Raw genomic sequence first — 16,916 nt, 5'->3', positions numbered from 1 at the left:
AGCGCCTTTTAAGGGAGCACGCCGGACTTTTAACTACCGGGGCCGAACAAAGCCCTGGAAGCCGAGAAAGCCCTACACCCGCCCCCACGGCGGCCCAAGGGGCTGGCGAGCGAGGCTGAGCCCGCGGCCGGGCCCGGCGGCCGCCACACGCCGCGGGGCTGCCCCGGCGAGCTCCGTACTCACGGCGGTCTCGTCGCGATACACCTCGGGGTACTGGAAGGCCTGCATGGCGGGCGGAGAGAAACCAGAAGAAGAGGAGGAAGAGGAGGAAGATGAAGCCAGGCGCGGAGGCGGCCGCGGGGCTGGCGGTCGGAGCGTGGCGGCAGCCGGCAGCAGGCGCGCAGCGCGGCCCAGGCGGAGCACAGCCGCCATAGAGCCTGCCCTGAGCCCGCCCCTGCTCACAGAGCGGCGACCGCGGCGGGGAGGAGCCCGACGCTGCCCCCTACTGGGAGCCGCCACACAGGCACCGGCTGGCCGCGGCGAGCCGTGGAGGCAGGTGCCGGCTGGTGCGGATGAGGCCGGGGCGCTGATGTCTGTGCTCGCCGTGCTCTACTCCCTGCTCGCAATGCCCTGCTCCCTGCTCGCCTTGCCCTGCTCGCCCCTCCTGACGTGCGCTGCTTCGGTGGCAGTGTTCTTTGCCCCTCGGCACCCGGCCAGTTCCTGATAATAAACGTTGAAATATAACCATGAAAAAAATCACGGCTTTTTATTCACCGAATTGGGTGGCAGTGTCGATCTGCTCGAAGGCAGAGAGGCTCTGCAGAGGGATCTGGCCAGGCTGGATTGATGGGACCGAGGTCAATCGTATGAGGATCAACAAGGACAAGCGCTTGTGTCCTGCACTTGGGTCACAACAACCCTTATGCAATGCTAGAAGCTTGGGGCAGGGTGGCTGGAAACTGACCAGCAGAAAAAGATCTGGGGATGCTGGCTGACAGCTGGCTGAATGTGAGCCAGCAGTGCACCCAGGTGGCCAAGAAGGCCACCAGCATCCTGGCTTGGATCAGCAATAGTGTGGCCAGCAGGACCAGAAGTGATCATGCCCCAGTACTCAGCACTGGGTTCAGTTTCGGACTCCTCACTCCCATGAGAAGGGCTGAGGGTTGTGTGTCTATGAACCCTATGATTACTGAGTGACACAACTGTGTTCACCTGCTCCGTTTACATCCTAAACAATGCCTACGCAGCTTCTTGCCTCTCATCCCTTCTCTTTTGGTCATTTTTTCCCCTTCTTCACTTGTTTCTGTGTTAATCTTCTCCCTTTGCAAAGCAGGAGCACACCTTCTGTGCTGGCACTCAAGAACATCCTACCAGACAGGCAGTTAACGGCAATGCCTGGGCATGCCCAGTGCTGATAGAAACTTGCTAACTGTCTGAGCAACTTGCTCAAGTAAATACTGGCAGGCAAAGGCTGCCACTTTCGGTCTGGAGCCTCCCAGAAAGAATTATGTATGCAGGCAAGTTTGAATCAGAGGGAGAATGATTAGCTCCATACTTGTGTGCAGCCTCTGAGCAGTGCAAACAAGCTGGACATGCACACTGTGTCTGAATGTTTTGAGCAGGCTCACTGCAAATTCACACTCCTGGCATTTGATTCAGACCTGTAGTCTGGCTGAAGCAAACATCTGCTTCTTTAACATGAGGATGTTGTCCAGCATGAATCTCTTCTACATTTGTTCAGAATTTCTGGGTATTTAGTGGCTTGGTCAGACTTTCAAGTAGCTGTGGCTGAACATCTGTACATCCAGTTATCCTGGCAATTTCCACATGGTCTTGGTAGATCAGCTTGGTGTTGATCCAGGCAGCCAGGAGGACCAACAGCGTCCTGGCCTGTTCAGGAACAGTGTGACCAGCAGGACCAGGGACGTGATTGTTCCCCTGTGCTCCTCACTAGTGTGGCCACACCTCCAATACTGGGTTCTGTTTTGGGCTCCTCACTACAAGAAGGACATTGAGGTGCTGGATAGTGTCCAGTGAAGGGCAGAGAAGCTGGTGAAAGGTCTGGAAAACAGGTCTTACGACCTGGTGGAAACTGGGGTTGTTCAGCCTGGAGGAAAGGAGGCTGAGGACACATCTTATTGCTCTCTACAACTACCTGAAAAGATGTTGTAGTGAGGTGGGGATTGGTCAGGGATTGGAACAGGCTGCCCAGGGAGATGGTGGAGTCCCCATCCCTGGAGGCGTTCATAAACATGCAGACGTGGCACATGGGGAGCATGGTTTAATGGCCATGCCGTTGTTGGGTTGGCACTTAGAGAGGGCTTTTCCAACCTTAATGATTCTATGATTCTGTGATTCTGAATTCTATGATCCCTGGGTGTTTAGCAGCTGGCTCAGACTTACAAGCAGGTGTGGCTGAGCAGCTGCTCATCCAGTCCCCTGGTCAGGTCCACGGCATCTTGGTAGGGTCAGCTCGATGCTGTGAGAGCAGCCAAGATGAGGTGCCCTGGAGGTTCTGGGGAGCTGTGCTTTGGGCAGAGGCAGAGGTAAGATGTGCCAGAGGAGGGCAGACTGCGCTGTGCAGTGCGGCTGACACAGGACGCTGCCTCTGCTTTTTCAGGCTTCAGCAACCCTTTCCATCCAGGGCTGGGTAATTCCTGAACAGGCTTGGCAAGCATCCAGGAATTGCAGTAATTATCCATGACAATATCTTCCAATTCATCCTGGATACAGGAGAAGGCAGGAACATACAAAGAAACCCAAGTGCGGGGTTGTCCCAGATAAGATCTTTGGGCATGTATTTTACCAGCAGTAATTCTCTTTCAAAGGCACCCGGGACAGAAAGTGAATTTTCTCTTTACTGTACATTTCTCCTTTGTTTCTGTAGGGGGAGGATCCCACTTAAGAGCAAAAGGAGAAAATGTACACTGTCTGCTCTGTTCATGTCAGAAAAACCAGTTCATACAGGCTACAGGGTGGGTAAAACACTGCCAAAAAACTTGTTTTTCCTACCAGGGACACGCACCCCTTGTACAAATGAGAGGGAGTGCAGTGTGCAGCCTGGTAACACAAATCCTTATTATGGATGGTGGAGCAACCTTCTCTCCTTGTCATCATAGAATCATAGAATGCACTGGGCTGGAAGGGTCCTTTAGAAGTCCTCTGATCCAACTCCCCTGCTGTAAGCAGGGACATCCCCAACTAGACCATGTGTGATCAGTATGTTTGCTTAACACCACGTCAGAACAGTACCATACGTGAAAACTTGAAGCCTATCTCAGCTATTCAGTGTTGTAACAACAACTAAAATTTGATTAAAACCTGAAGGGATCCTACAGGAAGGCTGGAGAGGGACTTTTCATGAGGGTGTCTAGAGACAGGGCAAGGGGAAATGGTTTGAAGCTGAGGGTGAGCAGGGTTAGACTGGAGCTTAGGAAGTTTTTCAGTACAAGGGTGGTGAGACTCTGGAACAGGCTGCCCAGGGAGCTTGTGGATGCCTCCTCCCTGGAGATGTCCAAGGTCAGGTTGGATGAGACCTTGAGCAGCTGAGACTAATTGAGGAGCATCCCTGCCCATGGTGGGGAAGTTGGAGATGACGATTAAGTCTCTTCCAACCTAAACCATTCTATGATTTTTCTTGGGCCTCACCAACCCAGCAGAGTTCAGATACAATGTTTGCTGAGTTTTGAGGATAAGCTGCTGAGTAAGCAAAAATATAATCTCTTATACAAAAGAAAAAAAATAGATAAAGTTTGAAAAGACCTCAGTAGTCCTTGTAACCTTATCACACTTCCATCTTAGCATGAATGTGGCAATTTGAAAAACAGATACTGGTCTTTGCTGGTATTAATTAGACATCTGCTGATCACCCAGTCATTAGCAAATCTCCCCCAGCTTAGTCAGCATCTCCACAATGACTCACTGCCAGTAGTGTAATGATTCAGTAGGAAGTGAGGTCAGCATGCCTGTCAGGGAAGGTCTGACAGGGGGGAATAAAAAAGAAAGAAAAGATCTAGCAGTAAATTTTGAGTTTACTTTTCCTTTTCAGCCCTTCCTCAACCCCACTCCAGCATCGTGACGTAGCAATGGCTGATTTCTTTTCTGCTACAGGGATGAAGGTAGGTCTGTACCTTTTAATCTTGTTTTCTTATACATATTTAATGATTTCATTGACCTAGTTGCTAGACAACAGTTCTGCTGTTTAGACATCTACCAACAGATGTCAGCAGAACCTCAGTCTTTCACTGTCATGAACCCGTGCTGAGGGGTACAGCTAACTCCGGTTTCAGAAGGCAGTGCCAGCAGTGCCCTCATGCAGCCCAGCAGGTAAATCATATCCTGGGCTGCATCCAGAGGAGTGTGGCCAGCAGGGCGAGAGAAGGGATTCTGCCCATTTACTCTGTTCTGCTGAGACCCCACCTCGAATACTGCCTCCAGTTCTGGTGTCCCCATCATAAGAAGGACACTGAGCTGTTGGAGTGAGTCCAGAGAGAGCAGGGTTAGACTGGAGCTGAGGAAGAATTTCTTCAATACGAGGGTGGTGAGACTGGCACAGGCTGCCCAGGGAGGCTGTGGATGCCTCCTCCCTGGGGATGTTCAAAGCCTGGCTGGACAAGGCCTTGAACAGCTGAGTTTAGCCGCAAGGCATCCCTGCCTGTGGTGGGGAGGTTGGAGGAGGTGGTCTCTAAAGTGCCTTCCAACCTGAGCCATTCTATGATTCTATTGTATTTCCATTTTGGAAGCACTGACTCAAGAGCCTGAATCCAGCTGATTTTCTGCAACTGTTTGATTCCTAAATGATGTTCATCTCTTCCATAGTATGACTCTGTATTAATAAAATGGGAAGAGGAATCCTTGGGGGGGGTTGTGTTTGCTTTTGCCTTTCCAAACTTTTCTTTTCGTTGCTGTTGTATGCTGCAAAAGGACTTTGTAAGCTGATTTCTGTCTTCAGGCATCAAAACCAACTAAAATAACCTTTATATTGAAAAGGACAACATAGAACCAATTTTCCAGCCCATAGCCCAAACTTTTCTGCCAACATCCAGGTTAACTCTGCAATTAACTCTGTTTTGCTACTTATCTTGCAGAATGCCATCCTCCCTGACTTGCATGCCCCAAAAGCTTATTTACCAGTCTGGTATGGTGAAAAATGCCCAGCCCCACAAACTCAGGTCCTCTCCTCTCTTTTCCCTGCCCTTCCATACCTGCACACTCAGCTATTCCCTCACACACACCACGAAGATCTTCCTCTAGGTTTGCTTTGCCTGCTTATCACAGTCTCAAGAGTAAAGTGCTATGCAAAGTTAAAATCTGTTGAGCACAAGGGCATTTGACCCTGACCACAACCTGCTGTTCCTTTAACAAACAATTAAGACATTCCATGTGTGACTAAATTTGAAAGCAAACCCAAGAATTAATCTGCTTGTTTTCAGTGGGGATATAAATAAGAACCAGCCCAGCCATTGCCCAAGAGATAAGCCAAAACTTGGAGGTTCAGTAAAAGTTCAGCCATTTCCATGCTTTCCTAGGCAGGATTTGTTGGGGTTTTTATTTATTTAGGGAATAGGGTTTTAACTTAAGGAAAAAAAGTCTTTATTTAGGGTTTGGGTTTTTTAGGGAACACAATGTCCCCCTGAAGCTTGGAGTATATCTTTTGTTTCTATTTGAGTAAGTTTCCTGTGAGTATGGATGATACCAGAGGAAAATGGTGTAGCCAAACCCATTCTTACCTGGCACAGATTGTGTTTTGTGGGACTTCCAGTTCCAGGGTGCAGTAGCAATAAATAAAACAGTTATAAAAGATACCTGCATAGCTCTGCACTGCCTGTGTCTGCCCCATGGTTTGTGAGGAGCAGAGAAAGCAGTAAAAGAATGACAGCAGTTAAATGAGGCTTGGCACTGAGGCTTGGCTGGTATAACAGTGCTTAAAAACAAAACAAACAAGCAAGAACAAACAAACAAAACCATCCCCAGATTTTAGAGTCAGTGGATCTTTGTGTGCACAGTGTTACTAAAATGGTGAGTACCTTATATGAGATGGTGTATCAGATCCTTAAAGAAGTGAAATACACCTTCTAGATGTTCCTCCATTTGTCTGTTAGAGTTCTAGGCCATATCATTTAGGGAAACCTGAAATGTTTTCAATGCTCTGTCGAGGTTAAAATGTTATAATGAAAATGCATGCAGCAGGGGAAGCAGCAAAGGAGGCTTTTTAGCTTGTAGCAGGAGCATTTGAGTAGCTTTTTTTACCATGGAAAGGATATTAAAGCAGCTTTTCAGCATGTGTTTTTCAACCAAATCAGCACCAAAGTTAAGAGCTCATGGAAAGTGACTGTAGCTACAGATTTTCCAAGGTGATATTGAGTGCATAGAGTTCATTTTTCAGGGTCTGTAGATTGAAGCTTACATATTAACTGCTAACCTAACTGATAATTCTATGGACAGAGTCCATTTTTCTATGCAATATGGCCTCACTTGTCCCATGCAGAATGTTTTATGAGAGCTCTGAAATCTGTCCTCACAGTATATCTTTGCAAGTTATTTTCCATGTAGGTCAGTGGAGCCTTTCCTAAAGGATTCAGCAAAATAGCTGAGGGTTTTCAGGTAGATAAAAGGAAACCTTACATGAAAACTGCTTTGAAGAAGAGTTTTGTGTTGGCATAGCAGAAATCCAGCATTCCCTATTACTGTTGCAAAATGAAGTTGGAAGAGACTGGTGCCTGCTTAAAAAGTGCAAATAGTACCTTCTTGTTTGATTTTTGCCTGTTTTCAGGAGGTTCCTAAAGATCAGAAAGTTTAGAGGTCAGTGAGATGATCTGACCCTTAGTAAGTGAACCCCTAATTATTCCAAATGGCTGAGGCACTGGGGATCTGGGATCTTCATTGTTCTCTGGAACAGGAGGTTTCCACTGAGCTCTGTTGAGAGATCCCTTTCCTCAATCAGCTCCTTGCCTGCTCAGCAATCCTACACTTGACATTCTTGTTTTGCAGAGAGCAAAAAATCTGTCAAATGAATTATAAACTTGATCCTTGTTACCACATAGTTGTATCACAAATGACACAGTGCACCTTAGTCCCAAAATAGCCCTGAGAAGGATTATGATCTGCTTCCAAAACTGAGGCTGCTTTAAGCTCTCAGACACTGGCAAAGTCTTTTCAAGACTTTCAGAGGCTTGACTCAAAGCCAGCTCAAGTTATTGAGATGTTTTCTACTGACTTAAAAATGATTCCACTGAGTACAATACATGGTGCATGCTACAAAGAAATAGGTGCATTTTACTTTCAGGCTTTGTAGGGAGGTTTGGTGGGTTGTTTGTGTTTGGTTTTGGTTTGGTTTGCTTGGTTTGGTTTGAAACAAGCAGTTTAAAGGCTAGCTCCAAAATCCACTGATGCCAGAAGACTGAATCAAGCAGAAAATTCTGTCCTTGTGGGTATTAGATATTTCCCCAAGGGAAAATTAAGCTCACAAATCCTCCCATCACTTACCCAGCTGACTAGTTTCTTCCTCATCCTGCCTTGGCCCTCTGTTGAGTAGGAACTGAGTGTCCATGCTTGCAAAGAAAGGCCCCGAGATGTGGTGTTTGTAGTTGTCCAAGGACTGTGACTTGTGCTCCTAGGCTGTAATGAATGATGTTACACTAATGCAAAGACTTCAGGCTCTAGACTCCCTTCTTTTTCTCTGGGTCTTATTTCTAGCCCAGATTCTGAGAGCTGCCCCTTATTTTAAGAGATTTTATGAACACACACACACAAAGGCAGTTTGAAAAAATGTGTAAGAACCAAGGATTTCATCCACTAAAAATAGTGCCAGGAGCTCTGCTTGAGTTCAATACAACATTGCTGGGGTGCCTCAGTAAAAATGACTTAGCCTTATTAGAATAGAATAGAATTAACCAGATTGGAAGAGACTTTTGAGATCATTGAGTCCAACCTATCATCCAACAGCATCTAATCAACTAAACCATGCAACCAAGTGCCTCATCCAGTCTCTTCCTAAACACCTCCAGTGATGGTGACTCCACCACCTCCCTGGGCAGCACATTCCAATGGCAAATCTCTCTTTCTATGAAGAGCTTCTTCCTAACATCCAGCCTAAATCTCCCCTGGTGCAGCTTGAGGCTGTGTGCTCTTGTTCTGGTGCTGGTTGCCTGGGAGAAGAGACCAACCCCCACCTGGCTACAATTCTGAAGACCCAGGCAGGTTTTTGTCTTTCACCCATGTTTATTGCAGGTTCCTCTCTTTTAACTTCCATTTGTATGGCAGCACTGTCTGCTGCCTGCTGCTGTCCCCACAGGACCCTTTGTTTCCCACCTTTGAAAACATTCAAAACAAACAAGACCCTTTCTCTTCCCATAGGCAGTGCACGTGATATCAGTGGCTATCTACCTGTGATAAGCTGCTCTGTATCGTTTTACATGACTTGAAAGGGTCATCCATATCGTCAAGCACAATTAACTTGTCTTGCTGGGGGGAGGTGAACAAGAGAACATAGCTCTTCACAGAGCTCAGAAAAAGGTTCTGAGGCAAGGGGATGGCCAGAAGATACAAAAAGAAAGCTTCCAAGCAACAAGCACAAGAGGCTTTTTATTGAGAGCACAGGAAGCTGTGCTGCACCTTCTTGATGCGATGCCTTCCGCAGCGCCTGGCTGTGTGTTCACTGGAGGTGCTCAGTCACATGCACGTTTGGACAAGTCTGGCTGCAGGATTTAACTTGGTATTTATCCTGCTTTTAAAGGGAGCAAACTCTGTGAAACTCTGGAAATCAGAGTGAAAGTTGTTTGGTGAAGATTTTCCCCAACACAAGAAGGGTGTGGAACTGGTACAGCAGGTCCAGAGAATGGCCATGGTGATGGTGAGAGGGCTGGGAGCACCTCTGCTGTGGGGACAGGCTGAGAGGGCTGGGGCTGGTCAGCCTGGAGAAGAGAAGAGGACACCTTAGAGCAGCCTTCCAGTATTTGAAGGGAGATACAGGAGAGCTGGAGAGGGACTTTTCACACAGAAAGAAAAAGACTATGAAGAAAAATATTGACGAAAAATAGCCTAAAGAAAAAAAAATAATCTAAAGATTAAAAAAACCTAAAGAAAAATAAAATCTAAAGCAAAAAATGTTCTAAAGAAAAAAAATTCTAAAGAGAAAAATATTCTGAAGAAAAATATTCTAAAGAAAAAATTCTAAAGAGAGGATATTCTAAAGAAAAAATAGTCTAAAGAAGAATATTCTAAAGGAAGAAACCCAAAGAAAAATATTCTAAAGAGAAAAATCTTCTAAAGGAAAAACTTCTGAAGGAAAGGAAAATATTCTAAAGGAAAACATTCTAAAGAAAAAAATCTGAAGAAAAAATTCTAGAGAAAAAATTCTAGAGAAAAATCTTCTAAAAAGAAAAATATTCCAAAGAAAAAAATATTCTAAAGAAGAATATTTTAAAGGGAAAAAAAATAAAAAGAAAAATATTCTAAAGGAAAATATTCTAAAGAAAAATTCTAAAGAAAAAAATTCTAAAGAAAAAAAATAAAGAAAAAAATTCTAAAGAAAAAATTCTAAAGAAAATTATTCTAAAGAGAAGAATATTCCAAAGAAAAAAATATTCTGAGGAAAAATATTTTAAAGGAAAAAAAATCTAAAGAAAAAATTTAAAGGAAAAGATTCTAAAGAAAAAATTCTAAAGAAAAATACTCTAAAGAAAAATATTCTAAAGAAAAAATCTTCTAAAGAAAACATCTAAAGAGAAAATAGTCTCAAGAAAAATATTTTAAAGAAAAAAATTCTAAAGCAAAATATTCTAAAGAGAAAACTATTCCAAAGGAAAAAATCTTCTGAAGAAAAAACCTCAAGAGAAAAATGCTCTAAAGAAAAAACTTCTGAAGAAAAATATTCTAAAGAGAAAAATATTCTAGAGAAAAAAAAACCTAAAGAAAAAATATTCCAAAGAAAATAAGTCTAAAGAGAAATATTCTAAAGAGAAAACTATTCTAAAGAAAAATATTCTGAAGAGAAATATTCTACAGAAGAAAATATTCTAAAGAAGAAAAAAAAATCTAAAGAACAAATATTCTGAAGAAAAATATTCTAAAGAAAAATTGTTATTATAAAAAGAAAGGTCTAAAATCTGCAGGCTTCTTTTCTTTGGTGGGAAAAAAAAGGTTTTGAAAAGGAAGAGAAAGTCTTCCCACATGATTTCTGTCCTCTTAAAATGATTTCCTGACAGTGGAATGAATTCTGTGTTTATGTTTCCCCCTCTGATAAGAAAAGGAAAGTTGGAAATGCTTCAGCCTTCCACGTTGCTTCCTTTCACGATGATTAAAGATGAATTGCTATGTTTTGGTGGAGACACCAAAAAGTCCTTTCCTCCTGCTGTCCTTTTTTTGCCTGCTTGTATAACGGGGAGGTTGACAGGGGTTTAAAAGAGGAGGCTGTGGAAGGTGAGTGTTGTCCATAAGGCAGGCAGGAGTTGAGGCAGCGAGGGGGTCTTGGGGTACTGCCACAGATGGATCGGCTCTGTGAGTGCTCTGCTGTAACATGAAGCTTGTGAAAGGTCAGTGGCCACGCTCTGTAGGCTGCTCCCTGCCTATCTGTGCCATCTCTTGAAATAACAGTGACTTCCAGCACCCCTTCACCTTCTTCCCTCTCTGACTCCGGCAATCCCCTCCCTCCCCTGTCCCTCTCTGGCACACATCCTTCAGCGCTACTCTCTTTTCTTCCTTGAGCTTTTCCTGTTGTCATCACAAAGACCTCTGTGTCCTTTATTGTACTGGATCGTCTCCTTGCCTGCCTCAAAGGCTGTCTCTGGCTCTGGAGATAAAGTCTCTGCTAAGGAAAGGATGGGGATTTAATTCAGGGGAAAAAAAAAAAACCCAACCAAAACCAAAAACCAACAGAGAGAGTTAAGAAAAAGAAGCAAGCTGGTGCCCTGCTTGGGCAACAAATCCCCTACTGCTGTGACCCAGCCAGATAGGTGGGCTCCCAATTTGCCTTTAAGTAACAACTTTCTCACTCGTGTCCCCAAACTTTGTGAATTTCCTGAACAATCTATTTATGACCTGTTCCCTTGAAACTTGGAAGCAGTTCATTTTGAGAGAAGCTTCCACATGACCCTGCCAAGAGAAGGACCAAAATAGACCTGCAGCAGCATTGTTGTTTGGGAGGATCTGTGACCCTTCATTCGTTTGTTTGTGTTAGAGAGGGTTTTTTGTTGTTGTTGTTTTGTTGTTGGGTTTTTTTTTAAAGCCATTTTGTCTTGGTGACAATGAAAGTTGAAAGGAGATTTTTAAGTAACAGATTTGCTGTTTGTGTTTGCAGTGCAAGTGATTTCAGAAGGACCTGCAGAGCTGGTAGAATAAGAGTTGAGGTTGCTGCTGTAGCATGCAGTTATGTGGAGTATCAGGTGCTAAAAATATGCACTGGAGAAAAAACTTCACTAATCTGGGACTGGAATTTAAGGTAGAGAAGCAATTTGCTGCATGCTTCTAAGACAACCTTTGCAGAAGACAAATTGACTCCTGAATAAACTCGTGAAGGGTTCTGAGGATTATCATGAATGCCACCAGCTTCTCTTCCAAGTGTCTGGCACATCGGGGCCCATTTCTTGATCCTTGCCTGCCCTGCAGGAAATCAGTTGTATTAGAAAATACTTTCCAGTCAGTGAAACAGCCAGTTCTGAAACAGCCTTCCTACAGAATTGTCTGAGGAAGACTCCCACATGACTTTTAAGATAAATTTATGGATGGGATTATGTGACAAGACACAATGAACCCAGCTTACAGATTAATGTTTGAGCCATCAGTCTTTGGCTGCTGAGTTTTTGAACCTTCTGACCACCAGAACAGAAAGTAGATGTGATCTCTGTGCTTCATGAGATGAGTTGTGTCACACTAACAGAAGGCTTCAGCTTTCTGCTGGCTGCTTGCAGAGACCAAAGATTTCCCCCCCTCTTCTTTGACACTATGATTGGCTCCCAGCTTGGTTGGGGTTTAAAATCATTTCTTCTGCCAGCAGTACACATTGTCTGCAGTAAGACAAGAACATCATGCAGGATGCGCTGGGGCTCCAACCTGGGATGCAAAGTAGTCAACAGATTTGGAATCAGGAACTCATTTTCCCTCATGCCATCCTGGTGAGGTGTTTGGGAGGCAGTGGGGGCTGCTTTACTGAGGGGCAAATAAATAATTTCCTGCAACCCTGCCAAATAGCAAAATAAACAGGAAGTTGTCAGTGATCTTGATTTCCCTTGCTCCCTTTTTGTGGCACTCCACAGTCCCACAAGAAGGGAGCAAGTCTTCTTTCCTGTGGTACACCAGGAAGTGTATGGCTTGTGGTAGAGGGAGACATGTGGAATCCATGTGCTCTGCATCCTTTTAGACCTGTTCTCTGCACTGCACTCTGTGGGGTAGTCTTAGATCCACACAGTAATGTGTGTGTTAAAAAAACCCAACACAAATGGAAGGCAAAAAGGACAAAGGCCAGAACTCTGTGCCAACCCCGAAGCATTCACTGTGTGCCTCTCCTCTTGGGGAGAGGACAAGAAAACAAGCAGCATATGATTGACATGAGCTGTGCTGTGTAATGTGTTAATTACTCAAAGGCTTGTGATGACTGAGCTGTAAGACTCCAAAGCACAAACTGGAATGAAGTAAGGTGAAGTAATATGGGAAGAGATTTCACTGTTTAACACCATATATATTTTTAGCCTGCTTAGCATGATTTCCCTTCAGTGATACAGGGAGGAGAACCCAAAGGTTCATGTCATTGTTAATATTCAGTGGGTCTCTCCCAAGGGAAGCAGTAGATTCCCCTACACTGGACAGTTTGAAGACTCAGCTTGCCCACGGTGCTGGGCCAGCTGATTTCAACTCCACTGTCACCTAGAAAGGTTGGACCAGATGATCCTTGGGGCCCCTTCCCACCTGGCATCCTCTGTGATCCTTTATTGGACATTTCTCCTATGAACAAGTCTACTTAAAGACCCTTCATGCAAAGCGTTGCTGCCTTCTAAAGATCTCTCCATTTAATGTTTGAGGAGTCCTGAGAGGTTTGCAAGTCAATGAAACACTGATGGCACAGAGGTAAACACTTCCTATTGAGAAATGTCACATCAGTCTTTCTGCTTTGTTGCACTGTGTCATTAACGCACCGAGAGGCACTGGAGTGACACAGCACAAGCTGTGACACCCTGGCACAGGCTGTCAGACATCCTGAGGCACGTGCAGGTGGGTAAACACTGTTGTAGTCATACCAAGTGGCACAGAGGGCAGAGAGAAGCTGTCACGGTTACTTGCAGGGCACACTACCAGGCAACCAGAGCCTTGGTAAATGGATTTTCTCTCATGCATTCCTCTCTAAGCAGCAGCACGCAGGCAAATGCAATTCAACGCCCAGCAGCTCTCCCCTCCTTGAAAATTAAGAAGTCTGGCAACCTGTGTGCTCAGGATCCTTTTAGGATTAGGTTTCCTCTTGCTTTCTACAAATGGGAATGTTAGCAAACACTGTCACTCTGCTCTACCTGATACAGCACTCCCATTGTTCAGGGTGATAAGTAAAGAACTGGAGTTTCAGGAGTGCTTAAAGAGTTGTGGTTCAGGTAGGGCTTGAAACTCTGCTAAGAGCTGAAACACCTGACTGTTGTCCACTGTCTGTGTGAAGAGCTCCAAGGGCTTTGCTTCTATAAGAGCTATGCTGTAAAAGTATAACCTTCCCCAACACTATGTAGTTACAGTGGAGGTAAACCCATGCTTGTTGAGCAGGGAAAGTCTGTGTTCCTACTTTAAATGTGAGTGGCCTCAGGAATTTGGTTTCAAAATACCTACAAGTTTTCAGATTTGTTGATTGCTATTTTGCATTCTGTCAGCAAAATCTGTTGTCAGAGTTGCCTTAGAACTCAGTGCTATCTTGAGTACCATGTTTCACCCAAGTATAAGTACTGGAAGAAGTATACCTAAGTGTTTAGAAGCCTGTTGTGAGATAAAGAGAGAGCTCAATGCACTTGGGAACTATTGGATTTCCTCTTGTGCTTCAAGTAAACCTTGGTGGCATGTGATTCATATTTTATGATAACTGAAAGTAAGTCTCCATTGCTCAGAAATGTGCATGCAATGCTGTTGCAGCAATACCACTGCCAAACATGAAAGAAGTGTCCTTTTGCCTGCCACAGGGATAATTTTGGAGCTGTCTTTTGAAAAATCATAGAGTGGCTGGAGTTGGAAGAGACCTTAAAGATCATCCAGTTCCAACCCCCCTGCCACAGGCAGGGACACCTCTCACTAGACCAGGTTGCTCAAAGCAACCTGTGTGGAAAATACAGTGCAACTTGCCACTGCAGCAAAGGAAAGGGTGCTAGCCAGCCTGGATGGGCAGGAATGAGCCAGCCTGGATGGGCAGGAATAAGCCAGCCAGCCTGGATGAGCAGGAATGACACTTGCTGCATTTCCTACCCAAAGCAGTTCTGTTCCTATCTAATGGTGCTAAGCATCCTTTCCACTGTGACTGAAGCACCAGATGGAAGAGAGGCATTGATCCCTCTTTCCCAGCTGTGCCTTTGCCCACAGAGAGCAACCTTTGAGGAACAAGTTCTTTACCATGAAGGTAGTGGAACACTGGAACAAGCTGCCCAGGGAGGTAGTTGAGGCCCCATCCCTGGAGATATTGAAGGTGATGCTCAACAAGGCTCTGGGCACCTTGATCTGATTGAGGGTGTCCCTGTTTGCTGCAGTGGGGTTGGACTAAATGACCTTTGAAGGTCCCTTCTGACCCAAACCATTCTATGATTCTGTGGTTCAGTTTGGACCTCGATTACTTTTGTTCACTCAAGGCCCCTTTTTTGTGTTGCTTTGAAAATACAAAATTGGAACTGGAATCAGGAACATGTGGTTGAAAAGGACTGGAGACCTCAGTTCACCTTCTGGTTTTGGGAAAGCAACAAGATATGAAAAGATAAGAGGAGAAATATGTATAGAAAACCCAAGGCAGGGCTTTGTGTGCATTTCTTGTCACCCTACTGTGTACCAGGGAAAGTCATTAAGGTTAGGAGTCAGGCCAGTGCTTGCTGATGATATAATTGCTTTGTCCACAAAAGGTCTCAGTATATAAATGTATTCCATACCATCTCCCCCTCTTGCTGGCTAGATGTTACATGCCTCCTTGTTCAAGCACAATAAATCCCTAAAATTCCTTGTTCAAGTATAATAAATGCCTAAAATTCACAGCTTCTCCCAGGATTTTTATGTTTAGTTAACTGAAAGCAGATTTGACTTGGGGGAAAAAAAAAAAAAAGAAATGGAACAAAACCCACCACAGTGTTTGCAAGCAAAGTGCTTCAGCTTTGGAGTCAGCTCGCTGAACAGCAAAGGAAAGTTCCCAGTGAGCTCCACCGTAGGGTCTTGTACTCCAGGCTCTTGGGCAGATGGGAACACTCCATCTGCCCTGCTGCAAGCCCTCCTCAGGGCAGCACAGCATCCACGTGCTTTCTGCTTTACCCTCCTTTTGAACCTTTGGCTTGCCCTGGTGTAGTTGACCCTGACTCATCTCCAGCAGGAAGGGCGGAGGTTTCTGTCTCCCACAAGAGCCAGTCTGGTGGTTACAGGGTTCTTCTGGGATGTGGGAATTCTGGAGTCAAGCCTTCTGAGGCTGAGGATAGCAGCCAGATTTCCTGCTTCCTGGATGAGGGGACTGTGGCATCATGCACAAGGTGAGCACGGGTTCAAAAAATGTGGAGGTGTAGCACTTTGGGGCATGGCCATGGAGATGTTGGACAGAAGGTTGGACTTGATGATCTTAGAGGTCTTTTCCAGCCTTAAGGATTCTATGAGTCTATGCAATGATCAGGGAGTTCAGATCAAAATATGAAGTATTATCTTGAAATAGGCAGCATGTCCCAACAATTTCATCAAGAGCCTGCAATTGATATTTTTTTCTGAGGGACAAAAAGAGGTGAGAAACAAATCCAGAGCAGATCACTACAGCTGCCAGCCCTTGGGCAGCATTCCAAAGGGCAGGGAGTGAGCCCAGCCCCAGTGCCTGCAGAGTGAATGACATGGGTGAAGACCACACAGGAGAAGCTGCCCTTTCATACCTTAAATCCTGCCCACTGTGGTAACATCACAGCTTCCAATCTCCCTTTCCCAGCCCCTTCTGTGTGTTGCCCTGAGAGTTACTCTGGAGGCTGGTGGAAGGCAGGAAGCGAGGTGCTGCTGTTTTTTTCCATGTGTATGTAAAGCTTTAATAGACTAAACCAGCAGGGTCAACAATGGGCAAAATTAAAACAGTTCTAAAAATGAACTAGACAAGAGGAAACAATTACAGGGCTGCTATTGGGAGGAAACAAGCACTGGGTGGTTCAGTCACTAACACAATGAAGGAGACAGCCCATGATGGTGCTTCGAAACCCTTCCCGCTCTGCTATTCCCAAACTGTCCAGCCTTGTTTACTGGCCTGGAACGATGCCACAGACACATCCTGACAGGTCAGGAGTGATCCTTGGTGACTGCTGTGAGAAATAGAACATGGGCAGAGGGCAGAAGTAAGTGGTGTCTGCTCCTCTGAGGAGCCCAGCAGTGAGTACTTTTGTCTGCCTGGGTTGGCTGAGGCAATGCCTTTGGTCAAAGAATAGCTCCAGGAGGGATGATGGGCTGCATCATCAGATAACCTTCATGATATCTTAGGTCTGCTTTAGACTAGACTAGACTAGACTAGACTAGAATAGAACAGAATTAACCAGGTTGGAAAAGACCTTTGAGATCATCGAGTCCAACCTATCACCCAACACCATCTAATCAACTAAACCATGGCACCAAGTGCCTCATCAAATCTCTTCCTAAACACCTCCAGTGATGGATGTGTTCTTGTGCAACCTGCTTTGGCAAGGGGGTTGGACTGGTACATATCCTGAGGTCCCTTCCAACCCCTGCCATGCTGTGATGCTGTGATTCTGTGAGCCTGTGATCCTGTGATTCCTTTCCCCTTATCCTTTCAGTGTGGCAGGCACTGT

General features: G+C 45.1%; 1 protein-coding gene across 1 annotated transcript in view; it reads right to left on the bottom strand.

Moving 5' to 3' along the window:
- PREP (prolyl endopeptidase) overlaps positions 1–387 on the bottom strand; it is a 45,602-nt gene extending 45,215 nt beyond the window's left edge. The window contains exon 1 of the mRNA XM_054174015.1: positions 184–387. Within this exon, the coding sequence (XP_054029990.1) occupies positions 184–372 (189 nt within the window). The 5' untranslated portion in view covers positions 373–387. The remainder of the gene's footprint in view (positions 1–183) is intronic.
- Positions 388–16,916: the final 16,529 nt, after the last annotated feature.

The sequence above is a fragment of the Dryobates pubescens genome, chromosome 28, assembly GCF_014839835.1.
Source record: "Dryobates pubescens isolate bDryPub1 chromosome 28, bDryPub1.pri, whole genome shotgun sequence".
NCBI classification, from domain to species: Eukaryota; Metazoa; Chordata; class Aves; order Piciformes; family Picidae; genus Dryobates; species Dryobates pubescens.
Note: the sequence above shows the minus strand (reverse complement) of the source record. Positions and strands in the feature narration are given on the sequence as shown.